At 40.0% G+C, this 25,922-nt stretch overlaps 1 protein-coding gene across 13 annotated transcripts in view; it reads right to left on the bottom strand.

The window, feature by feature from the left end:
- Positions 1-25,027, bottom strand: part of LOC131245927 (receptor-like serine/threonine-protein kinase NCRK) — a 41,187-nt gene extending 16,160 nt beyond the window's left edge. For 3 of the 13 annotated variants that reach the window (XM_058245704.1, XM_058245715.1, XM_058245717.1), the window contains exons 1-4: positions 24,320-25,026; positions 20,857-20,964; positions 18,681-18,782; positions 18,320-18,439 (exon numbers count right to left, since the gene is read on the bottom strand). In XM_058245704.1, coding sequence (XP_058101687.1) covers positions 18,320-18,439; positions 18,681-18,750 — 190 coding nt within the window. In that variant the 5' untranslated portion in view covers positions 18,751-18,782; positions 20,857-20,964; positions 24,320-25,026. Of the gene's footprint in view, positions 1-18,319; positions 18,440-18,680; positions 18,783-20,620; positions 20,713-20,856; positions 20,965-21,117; positions 21,134-21,262; positions 21,799-24,319 lie in introns of those variants that run through there. The other 10 variants (XM_058245712.1, XM_058245716.1, XM_058245713.1 and 7 more) reach the window with 9 other exon arrangements.
- Positions 25,028-25,922: the final 895 nt, after the last annotated feature.

Raw genomic sequence — 25,922 nt, 5'->3', positions numbered from 1 at the left:
AGATAATTCCCCAAATCAAATACTTTTCATTTCTGGTCGAAATGAAATGGTGACTCTACTGGGGATCTTTATTATCTTACTTAATCTCAACTTTGGAAACTATTTAGAGAATTTCATCTTGGTTTGGCGCTATATAGACGCCAAAATGTCGACTCTCAACGGGAATATCCTTCCTTTCATCTCCAAGATAAAGTGTATTTGCAAATAAATACTAATTGATGTCGTTTTGTCCTTTGACAGAACTACTCTACAGCAGACAGGTTCAAATTCCAACCAATGGCAATCGCTTCCAGCAAAACAATTTTTTACTTCATCCCCACTGGATTCGTAGTGGAAAACGCTCACAATCATTCTCTGAGTTCGAAGAATCAGCTAATTCCAAGTACGTCAACACTGACTAAAAGTAGTACTTCGCGAGTTGTCGCCGGAGTGATGTCTGTATCACCACTCCCGCAAGATAAAGGAGACGAATGGCTTGTTGTTTCTAGTCGGAGGTCGAAGGCCCATGATCATGCAGCTGCCAAATCGATTCCCCCACAGATGACCAGAGGCCCAGTGACGAGAAACGCGATGAGAAAGAATCTTGTGCTCGCTCCTCCGGCACTTTATCCAGGTAGATCCCTTATTCCCCAACATCGCGAGATTTTCCAACCCTGCCCGTCGCGAATATCTGATGGACAAGAAGGGAGAAGGGTAAATCACCTGTAGAAGATTCATCATCCTTTGTATCTTCGCAAGTAACGCCTCTGCAGGTAATGTTACAATCAGTCGAATCTTGTGAAAGTACGAGGCAACTTAATGAGACTCCTCTCTTATCAAGCTCTATCACTCCAATGCACTCATATTCTGCTTTGACAACATATTTGTCAAGGAATGAAAAGGCTACCGTATATATGACAGGGACGAATTAGGATCCATTATTGAATGTTGATGAGCATATGAATGAGGTGGCACAAACTCAGAGGATTCTAATGGAAGAATGTCGGAATCTTTGAGAAGCCTTAGCAACTCTTGCCCGCAATGTGGCTCAAGTTGTGGCCTCACCAATGATGGCTATAGTAAATGGAAATGAGTAACGGCTTGAAAGATCGCAGCCTCCGAAAACGGGATCACATGGCTCTGCGCCTGCCATGAGAGCCGTAACTCAAGAGGAAATGCGACAAGTAGTTATAGAAATAGTCAGGGAATGCGAGCATATCAGAAGATTCTGCTATAGAACGCCGTATCCAAGAGAAGTTGAGGACATACCATTTTTGGCTAATTTCAAACATCTGGACTTTCAAAAATTCAACGGGGATGGGTCTCCGAAAGAACACTTAATGCACTTCATCACCACGATGGGTAATTTTTCCACAATCTCACAATACTGTTTACGATTGTTTGGATCCTCGTTAACAGGAAAAGCACTCCGATGGTATTCCAATTTGGCGCCAGAGTCAATACGGACATGGGAACAAATGCAGGATGCTTTTATGTCCAACTTCTTCTCATCAGATCACGATGTTAGTATTACAGAATTAGTTGCTGTACGGCAAAGAGAGAACGAACCTATAGAGAAATTCATCAATAGATGGAAAACTTTGGGAGCTTTGTGCAGACAGTTGCCTGAAGAAAAAGAACAAGTGAAGATATGCCTAAATTCTATGGAAACGGGAATCGCATTCGGGCTTACAAGTGCTAACATAAGAACCTTTTGCGACTTGGCTACAAAAGCACATGCACTAGAGTTGATGGCCAGGAAAATGCCAATCTTTCAAAACAGAATAAAAAGAAGGGTATCAAATAGATCAATGGTAAATGTCATTGATCGTGAAAAGAAAAGAGATGGGTTTCGTAATAGACAAGAAGCAAGGAAAAGAGAAGATTCAAATCATTACAAAGGTCGTGCGAATGATAAACGATCTCGATTATATGACTCTCACAAAGAGTATGCTTTTGAGAAAGAAGACATTTTGCTGATGATGGAGCGACTGCTAATTGCTAGAACTATCAAGTTGCCCCAAGCCAAAAATCCGGAGGAAGTTGAGATGACGAAAGAGAAGAACTATTGTCATTATCATCGTTTTCTGGGGCATCCTACAGAAGCTTGCTTCACATTGAAAGATATATTACAGAAGATGATAAAGTAGGGTGATATAGTGATAAAAAAGGATGAAAAACAAGAGAGAAAAGTAACTGCAAATGTGGCGTTTGCAAAGGATCCGTCAAAGACATGGAAAGATAAAGGGAAGGCTGTTATGACAAGAAAAACACCATTTTTTTATATCTCCTATAGCAAGTCCCATCAGAAATATTCATTATTATCGTTCATAGCTTCCTGGGCCATCCATTGAAGGAATTAGTCCAGACGTCTTAGCATCCATATGCCAAAGAGAAGACGAGTCAGTCAAAGAATTCATTGATCAATGGAGAATTCTAAGGGCATCTTGTTCATAATTGGCGAAAGAAGAAAAACAAGTTGAGTTATGTATAGAATACATAAGACTAGATATTGCAATGGGTCTCGTTGGCCCGAATATACAGACCTTACAAGATTTGATCGTAAAAGCTTGCAATTTAGAAAAGCTCAGTGGGAAAGTGTTCGATTTTTATATGAACCAAATGTTTCAAGATTCTAGAAAGACTTCGGGCAGTATTGACAAGGAAGAAAGAAAAATGCAGAGCTATCGAGATGAACAAAGAAACTCTGATGAAAGAAATATGAGTAGTTCTACAATGGAAAAAATAAAGAAAAGATTTGGACAATTCAATAACTTTGGAAGGTATATATTTAAAGAAAATGATATACTTCCTATGATGAATCAGTTATTGGCTACAGAGAAAATCAAGCTGCCATGGCCAAAACGCCCAAAAGAGATGAAGATGACGAAAGAAAATGATTACTGTTATTATCATCGTCTTCTTGGACACCGAACTAAGAATTGCTTCACCTTGAAGAAAATTTTACAAGAAATGATGGATAGTGGCGAAATTGTCATAAGGAAAATGTATGACGTAAGAGGAAAAGTAACGGCACACAATCCTAATTGAAGTCAGTCATGATTATTTGGAAGGAAAGTCACATTCTACTGTGAACACGACCCTTTATATCTTTCTGATTAGAATGTGGGACTACAAGTATTCATGACAATGCCCGATTCATCAGAATCTATCATCTCTGAAGGTTGTTGCAATTTTGATTATGAACATTATCAGCGTATTACTTCTTAATCAAAAGGGGGCAAGACAAGCAGAATGATAAAAGAGCCTCCCCTCAGAAGGCAATGCCATTGTATTATCCTTCTTCTTATATGAATAAAAGGCAAGATTCTCAAGCATATCAAGTGCGTATCAAATTTGTCGCCGATGATTATCGTCAAAATCAAAATTATCGCCAATTATTGCCATCGCTATTTGTTACTGACTACTATGACAAAAGCCATTATCATCAGACTGATATTATTCCCAAGTTAATACACTATTTTAAACATAAATATTATCAAGAATATTATTATTGCCAATGACGATTTATCAGTTACGGCACCAGAATGTTACGCATAAGTCCTACAATAGCGATGACGATTTATTATCTACCACAATCAGCGATATATCAAATATTATGTGGGCAGCAGTGAAAAGCTAGTGGCCCTAAAAAGCCCGCGAAGGCTATTACATGCTTAGAGCCATGCGGGCAGCAGATGAAGCCAGCGACTAAAAACCCTAAGCGGCCAAAAAGTCCATAACGGCCAATCACGCGTGAGACCAATGCCATCTATACAGCTTTCGACAGTGCCACGGTGGAAGGTGAGAGAAAATGCCCTCCCGTGAATGGGTCCTACCTGGCAGGCTGCAATGTGCGCTCTTTGGCTCGTCCATAGATAGGACAAGTATGCGTAAGACCCCCCAAATTCCTGGTTTGATTCCAGTAGAAGCTCATGAGGATGTGTCTTTAAAATGAACTACCCTCTCATCGATGGATTGACGACCTTGGATTTGGTACCCCTAAGGTAGCCTTGCGAGCCCTGTGAACTCTGGAGAGTTACTGCGGCCAACCCTGCGTGTAAAACCCACTGAGTTCACTGCCCCGGTAGCTTCACTGGGCCCCTTTGATGGATCATGGTTTGTGAACTCCCTGGCCGTGATAAGTCCAGCGAACTTATAAGAGTTACGGAGACCATTCATGTAAGACCTCGACTTCAACTACTTAAGAGTCTAAAAAACTATGATTGCTCCACTACTCAAGAGCTTAAATTGTGTGTGAAAGTGTCCAGTCAAGTCTAGTCAAGTATGTCAAGTCCAGTCAAGTTAAGTATGTCAAGTCCAAATCAGTAAAGTAAAGTCAAGCCATGACCAGTCAAGTATACTCGGTCAAAGTTACACTTGCTCCAATTACTTAATAGCTTAAACTGTGTGTAGCATCCAAATGCTACAAATGCATATGTTAGCTTATCTTATTTAATGCTAAGTCATGAAAATTCTAAACACTGATTAAACAACATATAGAAATGCATTTCTCTTGAATTAGGTTCAAATCACAACAATAGCAAATGTAGTCAAAATGTCTACAGTACTCTATTCAAAAGTTAAATCTTTAGGATCAACTATTAGTCCTTAATTATAATATATTTATCCTTCCAACGAGAGCTATGGGGTTTTTCTGTCTCTTGCTTCTTTGATGATGAAGGAAAATTATCTCGCAGCATTTTCAAAGGCGATAGAGAATGAAATTGTAAAGAATTATTATTTTCTTCTTAGGGGTTTGATGGTTTGAATGTATTCTTCGAATTCCTTAAAGGAACACCAAATGTTATCCATCCTTCAAGGATATCAACAGTTTTTACTTCATGAGCAGTATCTTCCAGAGAAATCTTTACACAGAGTTAACCCGGACAGGGGGCACGATTTGTTTCTTCAATGTAACTTATACCTTAGTCTTTCTGATAGCTTCTTACATGCGGTGGAAGAATACATATGGCATAGTCTACCGGATAATAATTACACACCAAATAATATTGATGAGCCCACCAACGCATCTAGCAATAAGAAGTATGAACTGGATAATTATAACCGAGAATTATGAAGTAAGATCCAATGTTGACATTCAAAAGTTGCCTCCATATTAAGGCCCAATTATATGGTCCGATACCATAACTCCTCATGGACCTCGTAACGATGTCACTAGTCTCCGGTATTGTTTGACCAAAACCAAATTGGCGAGCAAATCTGCTGGGATAATATGGTTCTCGCCAGAATTTATTATCTTTTCTCAGAGGGAGAGTACTGGATCTAATAGAAATAAGAAATGAGTGCTCATCAGAAGAAACGGAATCATCATTGACGACTTCTGTATTGTCTGGGAAACTAGTAAACGGAAATTGAAAAAAGTCGATGGGATCACTCTTCTCTATTTTTCTAGTAACCCAACCATTTGATTTTTCAATCATCCTCCTTAGTTGGTAATGCTAGAGTGGGAGTCGGTGAGAAATTGATTATGCTTTTGCATAATCTTCAAAGGTCCAAGGGAAATATACTCTTAACCAGCCTACGAAGAAATGCCAAGGAGCATAGATTGAAGGAGGCTTAGAAGATGAATTCTCAGAACCAAAAATGTCATCTCCAAAAGCGCGATATAACGAGTAAAGGACCGGAGGAGCTATTGAATATTTCCAACCTTGTACCATTGCGCCCACGACTATAAAGAGAGATGGTTTGATGATTTCTGCTTATTCTGAACTTGGAAATATCACTAAGTTAGCTAATAAGCCAAGAAAGCAGCCAATTCACAAGAAGAACTGTATTCAAAAGAATTCTTAATATTCTCACGTGCAATTTGGAGACTTTGATGATTGTGACCTGCAAAGCTGTTAAAATAATGGTACGATTATTAAACAGACAATATGATGAAGATTCTGAAAGAGAAGAAAAAAAGAAGAAGTATACCGTAAGTTTCGAGAAAAATGAGCTAGCCAGTCAAGAGGATGAATTTCATCAGGTGAGCTAGCCAGTCAAGAGGTATACCGCGAGTTTCGAGAAAAATGAGCTAGCCAGTCAAGAGGATGAATTTCATCAGGTGACGGGAAGTTAACCATTTCTCTGAAGAGTTTGAGAGAAGTTTTTGAAACATCAGACATATTGTCTCCTACAGAAGAGAGAGCAAATTCTTCATTCGAAGGCAAATATTTGTCAAAAATATTGCCCATGATAGGAATACCTGCTATGCAAAGGAGATCCCACAAGGTGATACTGATCTCGCCTAATGGAAGATGAAATGAATTGGTAATTGGAGACCAATGATTAAAAAAACCCTTGAAAAAAGCTGCATCCCCGTAGAAATGTTCTGACGTGGCTATAATTGTATCAAAAATGCCAATTTGTTCTAGGATAACAGCATGTCTTTAAATAATGGCTCGAGACCAGGCACTATAGAAATCTCGAGGTGATAGAAGACCTCTTTCCAAAAATCCATCTGTCTTCCAAGGTGGATTTTCATTGAAGAAACGTTGTTGAGCAGTCTCAAAGAAATTAGTGGGAAAGGGTTGATAGGGATTATAACAAGGACGTAAGAATCGTAATTTATAGATCATGCCGGCTTTCTGACGAGATTCACTTTCTTCCAAACGTCCTTCTAAAATTCTCGGTTCTATCATAATCTAGTTATCCATAGAAACGAGATTATTTCAGACCATGTGATCAAATGGTTTACTACGCAGAATTGACCAATGACGTCGCAAATTGACAAGAATGGCAATAGTTTCGTTCTCCAAAGGGTTATGAAATTTCAAGACTTTTTCATGAATCTCTATGCAGTCCCAAGTGTTCTAGAAAGTTTGTTTAAATCCTGAAGAAGATGGATGATTCTTTCTTCTTGAAGACGAAGCCTTCGAGTGCTGCATATTTATAGATTGAGAGTTATTAGACCAAGTATAAAGTCTTGACAAGTAAAGGAAGAATTCAAGACTTAGAAGATTTTGAAACTTCTAAAGTTCTTTGCGCAGAAGGGAAAATGAATGTGCGAGAGCGCACAACAAATGATTGTTGCACGGAGGTGCGCAGAATGAAGAATTTTGTTGAACGGAAGATAATTGTTGCGCGAAGTATGCATGCAAAGATAGTGTGTTGTGTGGAGAAAGTCTATTTTGCAAGAATTTAGACAAGAGAGTGAGAATGAAAAAGAAAAACTTTCAACGGTAGATTTCGGTACCTGTAAAGAAGATCGCCTTGATCGGAAGCTGTGTTTGATGGGCCATTCGAATAGAAGCCTCTGATTTAGAGAGATCTGGGCGCAAAATCCATCGAAATCCCCGAAATCATCGGCCCTCGGGAGAGATTTTAGGGTTCCGGAACGCGCCGGAACCCTCACTGCTTCGAAAAAAAGGCCCCGAGCCCTTATTCAAAGGAGGCGGACGGACGGTGCCTCGCACGTCATCGATTGGGTTGACGTCATCAAGTTATGTGGGTCCCATCATGAGGTATATATTATATCCAAACCGTTCTTCCATTTGGCGAGCTCGTCGTGAGGCTTTATGAGAAAAATAAGACAGATCCAAGGATCAAGTGGACCACACTGGAAAGAAGCAGCTAGATATTGAACGTCCACCATTGAAACCCTTTTGGGGTTGCAAAAGTTTTGGATCGTATGATATTTATTTTTCCTATTCATCAAGGTCTTTGTGACCTCATGAACAGATTGGATGGAAAGCTAACGTTATGGTGGACCTATGAATGTTACAACAGTGAGAATCATTGTCCTCACTGCTATTTGTGGTGTGGTCCAATTGAGGTTTGGATGTCACTCATTTTTGGGTTCACGATCTAAAATGATCTCTCCAAATGGATGAACGGTGTGGATATGATAAATACATTATTGGTGGGGCCATGTAACTCTGATCTCCCTTCAGCTGTTTGTACGACGTGGACGACGGAAGCGGATTGCGTACTGAGTAACTCAGTACCCTTAGCGTACTGAGTAAACTTGTGGGGTCCATTGTTATTTTTTTATTTTATCCACTCCACTAATCCATGTTAAAAGATAATTTTATGGCTTGATTCCAAAAATGAGGCAAATTAAAATCTCAACTGGACCACACCACAGGAAACATTTTGATTGAACCTCTACCATTCAAAATTTTTTGGAGGCCAAAGAAGTTTTGGATCAAGCTGATGTTTGTGGTTTCTCTTCATCCATGTCTTTGTGATCTTATGAACAGGTTGGATGGCAAATATCAGCTGCATCTAAAACTTTTGTGGGCCATGAATGGTTTTCAATGATCATTAATAACTATTGTTTTCAATGGTGTGGTCCATCTGAAATTTGTATCTACTTCATTTTTGAGACCATAATCTAAAATAATATGTAAAAACAGATGAACGGAGTGGATATACAATTCATACGTCGAGGTGGGCTCCTATGGTCAAGGTCTCACCCAAGTTGTTGTCGTATGTACGTATGCAGTGTCATTCATTTGCTATACTCCACAACGGATGACCCATGTGCCCAATGTCACACATTCGGACGATTACAGCCATAAATTGGAAGATTTTTGCCAATTGAACGTCTAACACTGGTTGGACTTTTGGATAGGTGATCATCATTTCCGATTGTCAAGACTCTTCCAATTGGTGGCTCATCCAATCTACGTGGTTTTTGAGTTGCGGTGGATTAACGGTAGGTCCAATGAACAGGTTGCGGCCCACTTGAGTCTTGGATCCTGCTCAATTTTTGCCTCAAGTCTTAAAATAATCCCACAAAACTAATGGATGGAGTAGATTTCTCACAAACATCACGGTGTGCCCCACTCCTACGAAAGGATTTAGTAGGAAATTTGCATCCCATCTTCGCACGACACGTGCTCATACCTCGTGTGGTACACCAGCCAATCCACACCCTCCATCCATCTAGCAATAAGAAGTATGAACTGGATAATTATAACCGAGAATTATGAAGTGAGATCCAATGTTGACATTCAAAAGTTGCCTCCATATTAAGGCCCAATTATATGGTCCGATACCATAACTCCTCATGGACCTCGTAACAATGTCGCAAGTCTCCAGTACTATTTGATTAAAACCAAATTGGCAAGCAAATCTGCTGGGATAATATGGTTCTCGCTAGAATTTGTTATCTTTCCTCAAAGGAAGAGTATTGGATCTGATAGAAATAGGGAATGAGTGCTCATAAGAAGAAATAAAATCATCATCGACAACTTCTGTATCGTCTGGGAAACTAGTAAACGAAAATTGAAATAAGTCAATGGGATCACTCTTCTCTATTTTTCTAGTAACCCAGCCATTTGATTTTTCAATCATCCTCCTCAGTTGATAATGTTGGAGTGGGAGTCGGTGAGAATTTGAATACACTCTTTCATAATCATTAAAAGTCCAAGGAAAATATACTCCTAACCAGCCTCTGAAGAAATGCCAAGTAGCACAGATTGAAATAGGCTCGGAAGATGAATTCTCTGAACTAGAAATGACATTTCCAAAGGTACGATACAATAAGCAAAGGACCGGAGGAGCTATTGAATATTTCCGACCTTCTAACATTGCGCCCGCAACTACAAAGAGAGATGGTCTGATGATTTCTTCTTGTTCTAAACTTGGAAATATCACCAAGCTTAGCCAATAAGGCAAGAAAGCAGCCAATTCACAAGAAGAGATGTATTTAAAAGGATTCTTGATATTCTTGTGTGCAATTTGAAGGCTTTGATGATTCTGACCTGCAAAACTGTTAAAATAATGGCATGATTATCAAATAGATGATTTGATAAAGATTCTGAAAGAGAAAAGAAAAAGAAGTATACCGCGAGTTTCAAGAAAAATGAGCTAGCCAGTCAAGAGGATGAATTTCATCAGGCGATGGGAAGTTAACCATTTCTCTGAAGAGTTTGAGAGAAGTTTTTGAAACATCAGACATATTGTCTCCTGCAGAAGAGAGAGCAAATTCTTCATTCGAAGGCAAATATTTGTCAAAAATATTGCCCATGATAGGAATACCTGCTATGCAAAGGAGATCCCACAAGGTGATACTGATCTCGCCTAACGGAAGATGAAATGAATTGGTAATTGGAGACCAATGATTAAAAAAACCCTTGAAAATAGCTGCATCCCCGTAGAAATGTTCTGACGTGGCTATAATTGTATCAAAAATGCCAATTTGTTCTAGGATAACAGCATGTCTTTAAATAATGGCTCGAGACCAGGCACTATAGAAATCTCGAGGTGATAGAAGACCTCTTGCCAAAAATCCATCTGTCTTCCAAGGTGGATTTTCATTGAAGAAACGTTGTTGAGCAGTCTCAAAGAAATTAGTGGGAAAGGGTTGATAGGGATTATAACAAGGACGTAAGAATCGTAATTTATAGATCATGCCGGCTTTCTGACGAGATTCACTTTCTTCCAAACGTCCTTCTAAAATTCTCGGTTCTATCATAATCCAGTTATCCATAGAAACGAGATTATTTCAAACCATGTGATCAAATGGTTCACTACGCAGAATTGACCAATGACGTCGCAAATTGACAAGAATGGCAATAGTTTCGTTCTCAAAAGGGTTATGAAATTTCAAGACTTTTTCATGAATCTCTATGCAGTCCCAAGTGTTCTAGAAAGTTTGTTTAAATCCTGAAGAAGATGGATGATTCTTTCTTCTTGAAGACGAAGCCTTCGAGTGCTGCATATTTATAGATTGAGAGTTATTAGACCAAGTATAAAGTCTTGAAAAGTAAAGGAAGAATTCAAGACTTAGAAGATTTTGAAACTTCTAAAGCTCTTTGCACAGAAGGGAAAATGATTGCGCGGGAATGCGCAACAAATGATTGTTGCGCGAAGGCGTGCAAAAGGAAGAATTTTTTTTTAACAGAGAATATTTGTTGTGTGAAGTATGTGCGCAAAGACAGTGCGTTGTGCGGAGAAAGTTTGTTTTGCAAGAAATTGGACCAGAGAATGAGAATGGAAAAAGAACGGGTCAAGTCCGGTATTTATAGAGAGAATGGACCCGACAGTGATTGAACGGGACCTGATTGAAGTGCCGCATCGGTTTGCGTAACGACATATGAGCACAGAGAAATGGTAAATTGATCCTACTTCTTTGTTTTAAAGAAGAAGAACAAATAAAAGGATCAAGGGGGAATTTGTTGAGACATAAAAATAATGAAGATTGAAGAAACAAAATCAGAAGAAAGATTAGAGAAAAAGAAATAAAAATAGAAAAAGGGGAAAGACATTGTGTTGCGTGCACCCATGCAAAGCATATTGATTGCGTGGGTCCGTGCAACATCAGTTCGATTAGGTCGGATTAGACGGTTGAGATATTGTGAAGTGGGCCCCACAGCATGGAGATAGAGGGTTCGCATGTGTGGAAGCCTATAAATACCCCCTTTCCCCTTCATTTGAGGGATCGGATTTCTCAGAAGATTGGTACCTCTGACAGGTATCGAAGAGAAGAGGGGGAGAACACAAGGCTGAACCACGCAACTACTTGGGCCGCGCAACTCATTGTTGAGTTGCGCTGATAGTTGAAAGACAACATATATTTGATATTTTGAAGAATTTTCTTTAAGATATTTCAATATCCCATCATATTATTCATGAAGATATATATAGAAGATTCGCACAACTCATCTCCTATGGAGACTTGAATGATATAAGCCAGAATGCTGCCGAAATTTACATTTGAACTCATTCAATATTTGTATTTTTAATCATAAAGACTTTATCTTAGAATCAAAGGATGGAAATGATGTAACGAATTCAGAATATATATAATATGATGATTATTCTCTTCATTCCTTCTCTCTATTATTATTAATTGAGATAATTCCCCAAATCAAATACTTTTCGTTTCTGGTCGAAACACTCACCAAAGAGTGAACACACTACCATTAAACATGTTCAAAACAAAAAATGAATACATATTTGGAATATTTAAATTATTATTGATTTTTTAATATTTTTTCAAAAATTTTCGGGCAAAAGAAAATTTTCAACCGTTATGGTGGTCGTAACAGTCGTTATGCTCCCATATCGGCCGTTACAACCAATACCTGTATCAGTAATGGTGGTGACCATTACGGCCACTGTTACCAATACAGAATACTTTGACCACACCCCAAAAATCTCATTGGTGGGACAATCCTGCCCTTCTGGTTTTTGGCCTACAAACATACACTCAAGAAGAGAAATACAGCAATGCTCCACATTCAACTGAAAAAAGTAACAAGATTGGAGGCTAGCATCTTACAATTCAACAAGAAGTAGAAATACAGCAATGCTCCACATCCATAGTAGGACACAACAGAGCAATGGTCTAGAGTACCTAAACATGGGCCTCACTTGTGAGAACTGAAAACCTAAGTATGTAAAGCCCCAACTAGAGGATCAAATAATTCCTCCATCTGAAAAAGTCATATAACGCATCAGGGGTATGTCTTTCCTCTGGGGAAGTTAGTTGATGGAAACCATCTACGTTTTTAGTATACGTACGATTATCTCAGGCGTTTCCTAGGCTGTTTCAGGTGGCATCAAATAAAGAATTGACGGCAACTCAGTTTTAATCTTAGGGGAAGTGGTCGGGTTGTGTGGTATCCGACATTCAGGAGGGCTCTTAGAGATGAAGAGGTAGAGAGATACATCTGTCTTATGCAAGTGCTGAATAGATTTTAGTCCAAGCTTGGAAGAAAAAGATGAGTGGAACTGGTGTTTGGAATGGAGTGGGACTTTCTGTTCAGTCCTTTTATTCTCTGGTGTCAGGAGAGTGACGAAGCCAGGTAATATCTCTGATGGCTAATACATCGCATTACCTGGACATTGTTTGGGTGGCATTCTATGGTAGAGAGAAGTCCTTACCATAGATAGTCTAAGAAGTGGAAATATGATCATTCCCAATGTTTGTATTATATTTCTTCATAACTAAGAAGTAGAAATATGATCATTCCCAATGTTTGTATTCTATTTCTTCATAACTAAGAAGTAGAAATATGATAATTCCTAATGTTTGTGTTCTATTTCTTCGTAATGAGATAATGGTGGATCATTTATTTTTCCATTGTGACTTTGTTGGAGGTGTTTGTGGGTGTTTTGGGGGGGATGCGGGGGTGGATTTGTTCTGAATTTTACACGGGTGCCATTGGGGAAAAAAGTTGGGCAATGAGGCTCAAACCACTATGGGGGTCATTAATGTAGAGTGGGTCGCGGACACTTTCATGTCCAAGATGGATCAGAGAAGGCCCGATCAGAAGCAGAAGTCTTCAAGACCGTCAGAACCTTAAAACAAGCATATCGCAAACTGAAATGAGTTACTCGACATACCGTATATGATTTTGGGGTAGGACGAGCTACTTTAGTCAACCAACCTGGCATAGCCAGGTTGCTTACGCCGAATTTGCGAGATTCCATCATATTGATAGTTGAATTACATGTTTATTTCCGTTTTTACTATTTTTAGTAAGTTTTAGTTTGATTATAACTCTTCATCTGTTGGGCTTTAGGAGTTGTGTCCAACATGAAAAGTGTTTAGAAAAATTAGGAGAATAACATGGTTAAGCCATATAGGACACTTACTATAAAAAGTAAATTTACTATTTATGGTAAGTTACGAATTTTAGGGAGTTTTAGTTATAGATTAATTCCTAAACTTATTCCATGTCTTGGTATCCCTATTTAAAGGGCTCGTTTATTTCATCAATCAATCATTCAAGAAGTTTCTCTCATATATCTTAAATTATTTATATTTCTTTTCCTCGTGGATTCGAGAAGTCTCTGTGAAGAGTCCAGAGAAGCTCCATGGATTCGTAGTTATCCTTGAGGAAGACGGTGATCGACCTCATGATGTTCATCCCTGCGTCAATTGGTATCAGAGCGAGGATTTCCCTTAGGCCGATGACAAACAACGAAAGTATGAGCCAAAATCTTGTGGACGGTGATACAGGGATTCGTTATCTTGTGGGAAGAATGGAAGCTTTCCACCGGGAGAGTCAGTTGACCGTGCAAGGGCTGCAGGCAACCCTTGACCATCTTGCGGATGTGCTACTTCCACCCTGAGCCTTAGGTGATGCTCCACTGCTTATGGTTGCTCTACCGCCCATGGTTGTTATACGACACAACCCTGATTTCCGTAAAGCACTGCTAGTGGCAAACCGTAGGGCTACACCAGATGATTTAAGTTCTAGCGACGAGGACCTTAATGAAGGCTTTGCCCGAAGACCAATCCATGAAGGCGATCATCTAGATCGTGTTGAAAGAGACTATCGATGTAAGGCTGAACTTCCTAATTTTAATGGTTTATTATGTATAGAAGATTTCCTCAATTGGCTAGCTAAAGTAGAGAGATTTTGATTACATGGACGTGCCAGATCATAAAAAGGTAAAATTGGTAGCGTTTAAATTAAAATCTGGTGTTTCTGCATGGTGAGAACAATTACAACTCTCATGAGCCCGCCAGAACAAGGTGCCCATCTCATCATGGCCACGGATGAGACGTCTTCTTCGATCACGATTTCTCCCCAGTGATTATGAGCAGATATTATTCCAGCAATACCAGAATTGCCCACAAAGAAATCGAACTATCACAAATTACACTGAAGAATTCCAACGGTTGGCAACACGAAACGATCTGTCAGAATCTGAGTCATAGAAGGTGGCACGATTTATAGGAGGGTTACGATCGATAATTCAGGATCGAGTTCAAATGCACCCAGTCGGGATCGTGGATGAAGCAGTTCAATTGGCAGGTAGGGCAAAAACGCAACTTACAAGAGTTTCGAATCGGCCTTATCATTCAACTTGACCCCCCATAACGGGTCCCGTGTAGGATCCAGTGCTGGCACGAGGAAAAGAACCAGTAGGAGAACGTCCTCAACATCCTGCAATCGCAAACCATGATACAGGGAGTGACTCATCTAGGCCTCAATGTGTAGCACCCATAAAAGCGGGACCGAGTAGAATTCCAAATCCTTACGTTCAACCAACGTCGAACAATTGTTACCACTGTGGTCAACCGGCCGCTTATCAAACACCTGTCCTCAACGTCCCGTAGCACACTTGACCATAAACGAAGGGGGCACCGAATGTAAGACCGCAGAAGAAGACCCTGACTTTAATGAACATGAACAAGCCACTGAGGAAGTAGCAGATGACGATGAATTGATGGGTGAGGATCGTGGAGAATCTCTAGTTGTGAAGCGATTACTGTATACTCCACGGAAGGAATTACATCCCACAACAACACAATATATTCCTACGTGGTGCATTGTCAACGGAAAGGTCTGTGATGTAATTATAGACAGTGAGAGTAGCGAGAACATCATCTTAAGAGTGATGGTGGACAAGTTGTAGCTAGTGTTCGAAATATCGGTATCGCGTTACGTATCGCATTCTTAGGATACGAATACGTATCGGGTATCGCATGGGATATATCGGCTGTATCGTGTAATGTATTGCTGTGGTTAGAAACATGGGGAAACATTGGGAAATTGGTTGAATTTTTCGATAAAACTTCGATCGTCTCAAGAGTGATGTGGACAAGTTGCAGCCAATGTTTGAAATATCGGTATCGCGTTACGTATCGCATTCCTGGGATACGGATATGTATCAGTTATCGCATGGGATATATCGGCTGTATCGTGTAATGTATCACTGTTGTTGGAAACATGGGGAAACATTAGGAAATTGGTTGAATTTTTCAATGAAACTTCGGTGATTGTTAAAAAAGACATTAAGACACACTTATAAATCAAAACATTACAAAAAACATGTAGACATAATATGTTTTATTTGTATGGGGTCCTAATTTATGCGTTGTTTAACTAAATTAATGCAAGTATATTCGATGCCTATTCATATAATTTATAAATGTAAGAAGACATGTGGAAACACAAGCAATACATTCAAAAGCAAAAGAAGAATCACTAGATTAGGTTACAAACATGTTTGATGTGATGTTTTAAGACAAAGATTGCAAACAATTTGCGAGAAATTGGGAAATTTTGAATTTTTTTCAAATTTTCACAACTCGGCCCATCTCTCTCAAATCTCGAAATCAAAGCTCCCAATCCATGATTTTTCATGCAGAACATGAAAAATCCTGAATTTGTAACAATTTGACACTAATTTAACATGATTTACAGAAAATAAGAGCATCGAAATTCAAAAATGCTCACTAGATCGAACATGTGGGGTATATCGCACTACTTGTGCGTTTTGTATCGCACTGGTGGGATACAAGATATATCGTGGCCTATGGGATATATCGGACGATATCGTCGATATTTAAAACAGTGGTTACAGCTACCAATGACAAAACATCCTTCCCCGTACTCAATTGGCTGGATAAAAAAGATTAACGAGACCAAGGTAACTGAACAATGCACTGTCTCATTCTTAATTGGTAAAAATTATAAGGATCAAGTACTTTGTGACATAGTCGACATGGAAGATTGTCATATGTTACTTGGTCGACCATAGCAAAATAATATTGATGCTATTGCTATGTATAGAGGTCAGGATAACGTATTTACATTTACTAAAGACAGTAGAAAGATTGGCCTTCTCCCTATGGGAAGAGAGAACCAACCCAAGACTTCTGAAGTGGAGGGACAATCTCTTACAATTGAACAGATTTTTGTTAAATAATCTGACAAAACAAGAGATATATATCCATTAGTTGAAAAGAAAAAATATGTGGAGCCTGTGAATATCCCAGAGGATTTGGAACCAGTATTACAGGAGTTCAAGGCGGTTGTGCTTAACGAACTACCTAATAAATTGCCTCCCATACGAGATATACAAAATCACATTGATCCCGTCTCAGGGGCAAGTCTGCCTAATTGCCCACATTATCAGAAAAAATACGAGATCTTGAAGGCAGAAGTGAAGGAACTGGTCGATATTAGTCAACTCAAGGAAAGCACAAGTACATGTATTGTGTCAGCTCAAGAGCCTAATGCTAAGTACAAGAAAATGGTTAATAAACATCGGCGTCAGAAGTTATCTCAGAATCATGAGCCAAGTTCCATGAGTAACTCGAGGACGAGTTTTTTCTAAGTGGAGAGGTCTGATGTAGAACGTGTCACATATATATTCCTAGCATGGTTGGACCAAAAGAAGGTGGACTGTAAATTGATCATAACTTATGATCCAGGTATCGTTATGACGCACCAGATCGACTATCAAGAATCGAAGTAGCACGAGAACTCGAGGACGAGTTCTTTTGAAGTGGAGGGGACTGATGTAGAGTGGGTCGTAGACACTTTCATGTCCAAGATAGATCAGAAAAGGCCCGATCAGAAGCAAAAATCATTAAAACCGTCAGAACCTTAAAATAGGCATATCTCGCAAACCAAAATGAGTTACTCGACGTACCAAATATGATTTTGGGGTAGGATGAGCTACTTTAGCCAACATGCCGGGTTGCAATTTGCGAGATTCCATCATATAAACGGTCGAATTCCATGTTTATTTTCGTTTTTACTATTTTTAGTAAGTTTTAGTTTGATTATAACTCTTCATCCGTTGGGCTTTAGGAGTTGTGTCCAACATGAAAGGTGTTTAGAAAAATCAGGAGAACAATGTGGTTAAGCCACATAGGACACTTACTATAAAAAGTAAATTTACTATTTATGGTAAGTTACGAATTTTAGGAAGTTTTAGTTATAGTTTAATTCCTAAACTTATTCCAAGTCTTGATATCCCTATTTAAAGGGTTGTAGACTCGTTTATTTCATCAATCAATCATTCAAGAAGTTTCTTTCATATATCTTAAAATTATTTCTATTTCTTTTCCTTGTGGATTCGAGAAGTCTCTGTGAGGAGTCCAGAGACACTCCGTGGATTCAGAGTACTTATCCTTGAGGAAGACGGTGATTGACCTCATCACGTTCATCCCTGCGTCAATCATCCAGGGAGCAGATAGATGAATGTTGGGTGGTGGCTTAGGCCTTGTATGGTGATGATTCCTTATCATCTCTTTTCGTTGCCTCAGATGTTCGGCTTTTTGCTTCTCATATTCTTCTTCTTCTTCTTCTTCTTCTTCTTTTTCTATTATATGTAAGTATAAGTTGGGATGAGGCTTAGATGGTGGTGATGATGATATTTAAGTTGTGTCTCAAAGGGAAAAGAAAAAAGAAAAAAAGAAAAAATCTCTGTAGCACTGTTTCTAAAAAGTCATGTACCGGCAGTTTGTACATCATTCAAAGTAGAGGCTGTCACAAGAATTGAAAATGATTTGATTGATGCAGTTGGTTCTGAAACAGTACATGGGTCTTTAAAATCTCACACAAGAAAACAGAAACTGTACAAACAAACACCATAAAACTTCGAATGATCACAGTATAGATTGGAAACATACCGGGTCTACAATCACAGGCTGTAGAACAGTTAGCTACAAGAGCATAGCTCTCTGTTCCTATATTACTAGCTGCACATAAACATGTCCATTTTTCCATACCCGGCCCTCCTGGAAATTCATCTGCCAATAGTAAGGCCAATGAATCAGATTCAATGATAAAAGAAAAGCTCTGGAGCAGTTACATAGATGTTAAAAACAACAACGAAGGAACAATATCGGTTGCTCACAAGCTTTAAACATTAATAAGACAGTTAAAACTTCGAAAATGCATTAACTCTGTGTTAGCTGCTACATGATCAGTAATTCTAGGTTTATACGGACAAAACCACAAAATCATAAAGTATATCATTTGGACACTGACCGCAAGAAATATACTGAAACCAGAGGACGCTAGTGATGCAAGCCAGGGTAATCTGCAGTGGAAGCTTCATGTATTACAGCCAAAAACAAAATCAACATACACCTGTTAAATTACGTCCAGCAGTTAGTCTCAGAAAAATTCACCTTGAATCTTAACCAAATAAAATATTTATATTTAGAACATAGAAAGGCAACATAGACATATAAGCTTCACATTGAACATTATAAATGACAAGCAGACCCTCTTTGATACGATAAGAAGAAAAAAGTGCTCTTTGGCTTTTCCAAAACCAGTCAAAATCAATTTGATAAATAGGTAACCAATGGTGCTCAGAGAAACAAATGAAGTGTTTTGCTTGACCCAGTGACCATACAGGCCTGGTCCTCTCGGTGATCAAGACCATTCGTATGGTGTTTGATAAAACACATGCTGTTCACTCTTGCTGAGAGAAAAAAGCAAGGTTCTCCGCACAATCAAATGTGTCTGAGAAGATTGCGACAAAAGGGAATTTTTGTTATATCTGAAAACAGCGAATACATGATTCCATCAGATCTCAAAATGAAAATTATATCTAAACAAAGCTATTGGGATAACAATGATTTCATTTTATGCCTAAATTTCGGCAAACTGAAATTGCATAGAAAAGAAAATCCTGTCATCTTTCTCAAGGAAAAAATGATATGAGCATGGTCAAACATTTTTCTGCCGATAAGAAGCTATAAATTCAGAGCAAGAAAATTACCCAGAATTCATGCTGGCTACATTAAACAAAAGTTTCAGCACACCCATCCCATTCCATGAGAATCAGGATTCTGACGGAAAATTTTGAATTTTTAAATACAGTTTGATTCTTAACTAGTTTTATTGAGCTAGAGAAAATGACTGAAGAATCAACATAATCAAATATCTAGAAAACAGGGCATACCTATTACCCAAAAACAATATGCAGAAGAATATGCAAAGGAGTTCTGCCCTGATTTGTCGAACCATACACGGCGGGCCCCACATAGGATCTGAATGGTGATCCTGATGGATCCCACCATGGATTAATGGCGTTGCAAAAATTTGCACCAATTGCCTAAATGCAGATAGGTGGTGCCTGCAGATAGTTTTTTCTCCCCCTTCAAATTATTCATTTGTAGGCCACAATCAAACCAAGACCATTCGTCCAATTGTCCAATTCATGCGATTTTGCACCATGGCCCACTAATGGGATTTGAGGCCCACCATGTTAGGTGGAAATTGAAGGATCATAGAGGTTACCCTCATTAAGCATATAAGGAAAGAAAACAAGCTATCAAGAATTAAATGAACAACAGCAACAACAACTAATGGGATTTGAGGCGCACCATGTTGGGTGGAAATTGAAGGGTCATAGAGGTTACCCTCATTAAGCATATAAGGAAAGAAAACAAGCTATCAAGAATTAAATGAACAACAACAACAACAACATATGCTCTCTTTTCAAATATTGAACCGCTAAATCTTGGATTGATCAGAAAATCTTAACAAGATTATCTTATACAAACTAGCTAAACATTTTTACAACACCGGAATAAAATGCAATATATTTCATAAGGGCCTGTTTGGGTGTTATTTCTTTTAGGAGCAGATGGAATGTACTTCCCATGTTCACCACCTGTATAACTTCAAGTCCGGCTAACAAAAATAAGTCCGGCTTGAAGTTTTTGGGATAGCAATTTCAGGCATGAATGGACACTTCTTGGACGAAGTTTCCAAGAAAGCAGCTTGCTCCAAACGGGCAGTGAAAATGTTAGCCCAGTTCACAAAGAATATCCAATAAAACAGTGAATTAGGGTACATCCAAACAGGCCCAACGAAGAAGCTCGAAATCAGAAAAATGAAAAACTGGAGGACGAAATATCTTTCTTCAAAAGAGCAAATAGAAAAGCACTCAGCGATCAAATTCAAACAGTCACCATACTTTCGTTTGACTTTGAACAATCAAAACAAATGCCAACAAGATCTCACTCTCAGATGTTGCTCTCTGAAACTGAAGCAGTGAAACTAACTAAGAGAAGCAAGAGAGTACCAAGAACGGGAGAAGTATGTTAATTCAAACCAACCCAAATCAATCTCTCTAGATACGGCTGGAGTCAAAACAAAGCTAATGCAGATCACATATCTGAAAGCAGATAATCTGATACCGACTTACAGGTTTTTAAATGTTCAAAAGCCAAAAACTGAAGCATCACCCACCACCCTGAAAGCAACCTTCCTGCAACTCGATAAAGACCCGTTACCCATCAACATGGAAATGGACCTACAAGGAATAAAACCCACTCTTCTTTTTTATCTGGTTTTAGCTGTATCAGTAATCTCTACGTTTGAAATAGAGACGGGGATTTTTAAAATAGGGAAGAGCAAGTTACAACTGGGAGCACCCGAAATTGTACTCCACACGATCTCAGCTTACAGTCGAAATGTGGGCCACACCATGGATAGACAACAGCCATATTGGCGCCATTTCGGATTATCTTATCGTCTTAACGTTGGCATATGTGCCTGTCGTTTTGAATGGGGTGGTTTTGGATCTTTGGGCTATCTGTGGTGGGGCCTACCTTTTATCGGTTAGGAACAGCTTCACGTGATCCAAGATCCTGAGGAATACGATTTCAGCTGGTCCCGAGGTGTATGGCACCAGCCCTATTTTCAAAATTTCCTGAGATCTAAGCAGCAACGGTTATAAAAACTTAACTTTAAAGTAATGTCAGTGACGTATCGGGAGGCGATTTTAAAACGTATTTTCAAGTCTCCGGCTCCACTGCCACTGGTAGTGTCGGTCGGCAGCTTTTGGTATTTAGACCGCGGGACCACCAAATTAGATAGTTTCAGTGTTCCCATTGGTGTAGTAGTACCCAGCGGGTTATTACACGGGTCTCCTGCTGGGGCGCGGCTTCTCCCTGACAGAGGGGTCCACCGTGATTAGGATTCTTTACATCCACTCCGTCCATCCGTTTTCAAAGATCATTTGAGGTCATTTACACAAAAATAGTATCCAAATTCAGGTGTACCACACCACAGGAACCAGTGGTGATTGAATATCCACCATTAAAAACTTCTTGGATCCCACCATGATGTTTATTTTCCATCCAACCTGTTGATAAGGTATCAAATATATGGATGAAGGGAAAAAACAAATATCAAGTTGATCCAAAACTTTCGTGGCCCACAAGAAGGTTTTAATTATCATTAACAACTGTTTCTTGTGGTGTGGTCTACCAGAGATGTAGATCTGCTTCAATTTTGTTATAATGAACTAAAATGATCTTTAAAAACGAATGGACGGTGTGGATTTACGTTAAATGCATCAAAGTAGGCTCCACAGTCAGGGATCCACCGAAATCGGGCCCCTCTGCTGACCTTGAAGTTCCCGATTCAAAAAAAGAAGACAATGACACGGTGCTGACTCGTTCTAGTTGGCAATATGACTCGGACGAGTTTGTTGACTCGGAAAAATTAGAATATATAATGAAATAGGATATAAGAAAAACCGTTATGCTGTGTGGATTACGTCCAACCCGACCAGAAGGATGGTCCCACCATCAAGAACATATATAGTTACAAAAATCAGCCCGATCTGCTCACCAGGTGGGCTTCATGTGATCAGCGGCCCATGTGATGAATGGATGTCGATATCCACGGACACCGGACGATGGCCGGACGCTGGAAGTTCCTGCGGTCGAACGCTAGGTGGCGCCCACCGTGATGTTTACGAGAAATCCACCCGTCCATCCGTATTTGAACCGAAAATGTGGGTGATCCAAAACTCAAGTGGGCCACACATCAGGACAATGTGGGAATGAAAATGTCCACCATTGAACCTTCTCGGGGTCCACCTTGATGTTTATGTGAAATATTAGCCTGATATAAAACTTCTGTGGCCCAAAGAATCTTTCAACAGTGGAACGTTCAATCTCCGCTGTTTCCTTTCGTTTTTAGTTTTGGATCGGCCTCACTTTCGGTTTCTTGTCCTAACATGAGGTGTAAAAACGGATGGATGAGGTGGATTTCTCACAGACATCACAGTGGGCCCCACCTAATTTTCGATGTTGCAGGTAATCTGCGTCCGCACGGCCTCCCTATAACAACGGTCGGAGGAAATCCGCGTCCGACCAAAGACACGTGTGAATTGTCTCTCACGTGCCTCGCTCTCGCCCCATCTTTATCTCGCTAGAAAACGCCAAAGAAAAGAAACAACTTATCGCAGAAACTATCATACGAAAAATGATCGTGAAAATATCGCGAAACGCAGTCCGTACACACGTGCTTCTTCTGGCGGAAACGGATTGGCTACTCCCCCTGACACCAGCCCCGTGGCTGGTGGTCGGTGCTCTGTGGGCCCCACCATGATGTATGTGTTTCATCCATTCCGTTCATCAATTTTTAAAGATCATTTTAGGGCTTGATACCAAAAATGAGAAGTATATAATTCTCAGGTGAACCACACCACATGAAAACAATAGAGATTGGATATCCCCCATTAAAATCCTCCTAAGGCCTACTGTACTGTTTATTTGACATCCAATCTGTTGATTAGGTCATACAGGCCCAGATGAAGGGAAAAAACAAAAATCAGCTTGATCCAAAACTTTTATGGCCCCCAAAATGTTTTTAATGGTTGACGCTCATTAAATACTGTTTCCTGCAATGTGGTCCACTTGAGATTGGGATATAACTCATTTTTGGTCTCATATAGTAAAATGATCTGTAAAAATATATGGACGGCATGGATGAAACACATACATCATAGCGGGGCCCACAAAGTACCGACCACTAGCCATTGGCTGGTGTCAGGGAGAGTAGCCAATCCGTTTCCTCTTCTGGCACCTTAGCTCCCAAGGCATATCGAAGCAGATTGGCTAGTCTGGGTACGTGTCGTGCGAAGACGAGCGCTGACGCTCCGAGTTGTATGTACGATTTAAAGAAGAGATCAAAGTTACATAGGCCTCACAATGATGTATTTATCATATCTACACCGTTCATCCATTTGGAAAGATCATTTTAGATCTAGTTCCTAAAAGCGAATAATTAACAAGGCTCAAGTTGACCACACAAATGGATAATGATTCTCACCGTTAAAACATTCGTACGGCTCACAGTAACATTTACTTTGCATCCAATCTGATCATAAGACGGACCTGAATTAAATAAACAACAAATATTATATTGATCCAAAATTTATGTGACCCCAAAAGGGTTTCAATGGCAGGCGTTCAATCCTCCACTGCTTTTTAGAGTGTGGTCCACTTCATTTTTTGATCTATCCTATTTTTAGAATCAAGCCTTAGGAAGAGCTCACCAAGTGGACGGACGGTTTGGATATAACTCATACCTCACGATGGGACCCACAGAACTTGGTGACGTACCCACACCGGCTAGGTTGCTGGTGTGTGGTACACCAGCCAATCGGCGGATTTCAGCCACCGGCGGGAGCGGATTTGGTGAGATCCTGGCCTCACCCAAGACGGTGTTGGCCTAAAAGTGGGGCCCACCTTGATGCATGTATTCTGTATCCACACCATCCATCCGTTTTTCCAGATCATTTCAGCGCATTACCCCAAAAAAGAAGAAGATCAAGTCTCAGGTGGACCATACTCAAGGAAACAGGGTCTCACCTAATCTGCACCGTCTTTGAATGAATGGGAAACGCTGGCAATGGTTTCTTCTAAACCGTTCAATTTTGCAATGCACGCGTGGCCCACCTAATGAGCGGACCGGCCTGAGTTCTGATCTAGACCACACGCACCGTGAGGCAAACCTTATTAACGGCTTTGATGTCGAACACTTGGGCGCTCGTTTACCCGCGTATTCATGTGCGGGTAGAGAGAGGAACTAGCAAGAATCGAGAAAATGGCGAGAAAACCGCGTACTTCTCCTCGTCTCGAGAAAACGTGAACTCGTCGCGTACCTTTCTTCCGCCAGTTCTCAGCGTCAGCTACGGGGAGGCGATCAAGAACCAAACAGAGAGTTTCAAATCCAACGGTCCGATTTCAATTTCAGAAAGAGAAAAAGGAAAAAAAAACACTGGGGGAGCAGCTAAAACTGACAAAACAGATATCGAAATCGCACGATCTGAAAAGGGGAACGAAGAGATTACGGTTTCTAGCTGAGAAAGATCGAAATCAAACGAAAAAGAAATGAAAGATCAGATGAAGAGAAACAGCTCGAAATAGCTATAGCATCAGCTAAAGGACTTCGAACGGGAGTCGGATTTCGGAGAATTTCAGCATCAGATGAAGCAATTGAAATCGAGAAAGAGCTGAAAATGACGGATTTTTGAGAGAGAGAGAGAGAGAGAGAGAGAGAGAGAGAGAGAGAGAGAGAGAGGTTTTTCAGTAGTGAGGAATATGGGATTTCCGAGGAAGAAGAAGAGAATCATAAACGGTGGCGACGTGTCGAAAAGAAAGAGAGAAGAGACGGGAATTCCGAACGGAATGTACGCGGATTAGCTCCTGAACCAAGACTGGCTAGTGAAGTTACGTCACCATGTTTTGTGGGCCCCACTATGATGTATGTGTTGTATCCACACCGTCCATCTATTTGGAAAGATCATTTTATTGCTTGAAACAAAGAATTAGGCAGATCCAAATCTTAATTGAACCCCACCACAGAAAACAGTAGGAAGGTTTCAACGGTGGGCGTCACTGTCCCCAATGTTTTCTGTGCTGGGTCCACTTTAGCTTTGAATCTGCTTTATTCTTTCTCTCATGACCTAAAATGATCTCTCCAAATAGATAGACGGCGTGGATACAGCACATGCATCAAGGTGGGGCCACAAAACGTGATAACGTCACTTCAGTAGCGAGTTCGGTACTGTCGGGTTCAGAAGCGAATCCGCATCCGAATGGAGCGGCCGTGGAAGGACGCGGATTTCCTGCGAAAGCCTTTCGCAGGAAGTTCCTGCGCAAGAATGCTGTGTGGGGCCCACCATCATGTTTTTGGGAAATGTACTCCGTTCATCCGTTTGGTGAGCTCATTTTAGGAAAATTGACCAAAAGCGAAGTAGATCCAAAACTAATGTGGGCCACACGAGAGGGAAAGAAATACCTACCGTTGAAAGCTTCCTGGGCTCCACCTTGATGTTTATATGCCATCCAAACCGTTTATAAGGTTATTAACACAAGGATGAAGTGAAAATACAAAAAAAAAAGCCTGAAACAAAGCTTTTATGGTCATAAGAATGCTTCAACGGTTCTAACTGAATCTCTACTTTTTCCT

The sequence above is a fragment of the Magnolia sinica genome, chromosome 5 (assembly GCF_029962835.1).
Source record: "Magnolia sinica isolate HGM2019 chromosome 5, MsV1, whole genome shotgun sequence".
NCBI lineage: Eukaryota > Viridiplantae > Streptophyta > Magnoliopsida > Magnoliales > Magnoliaceae > Magnolia > Magnolia sinica.
Note: the sequence above shows the minus strand (reverse complement) of the source record. Positions and strands in the feature narration are given on the sequence as shown.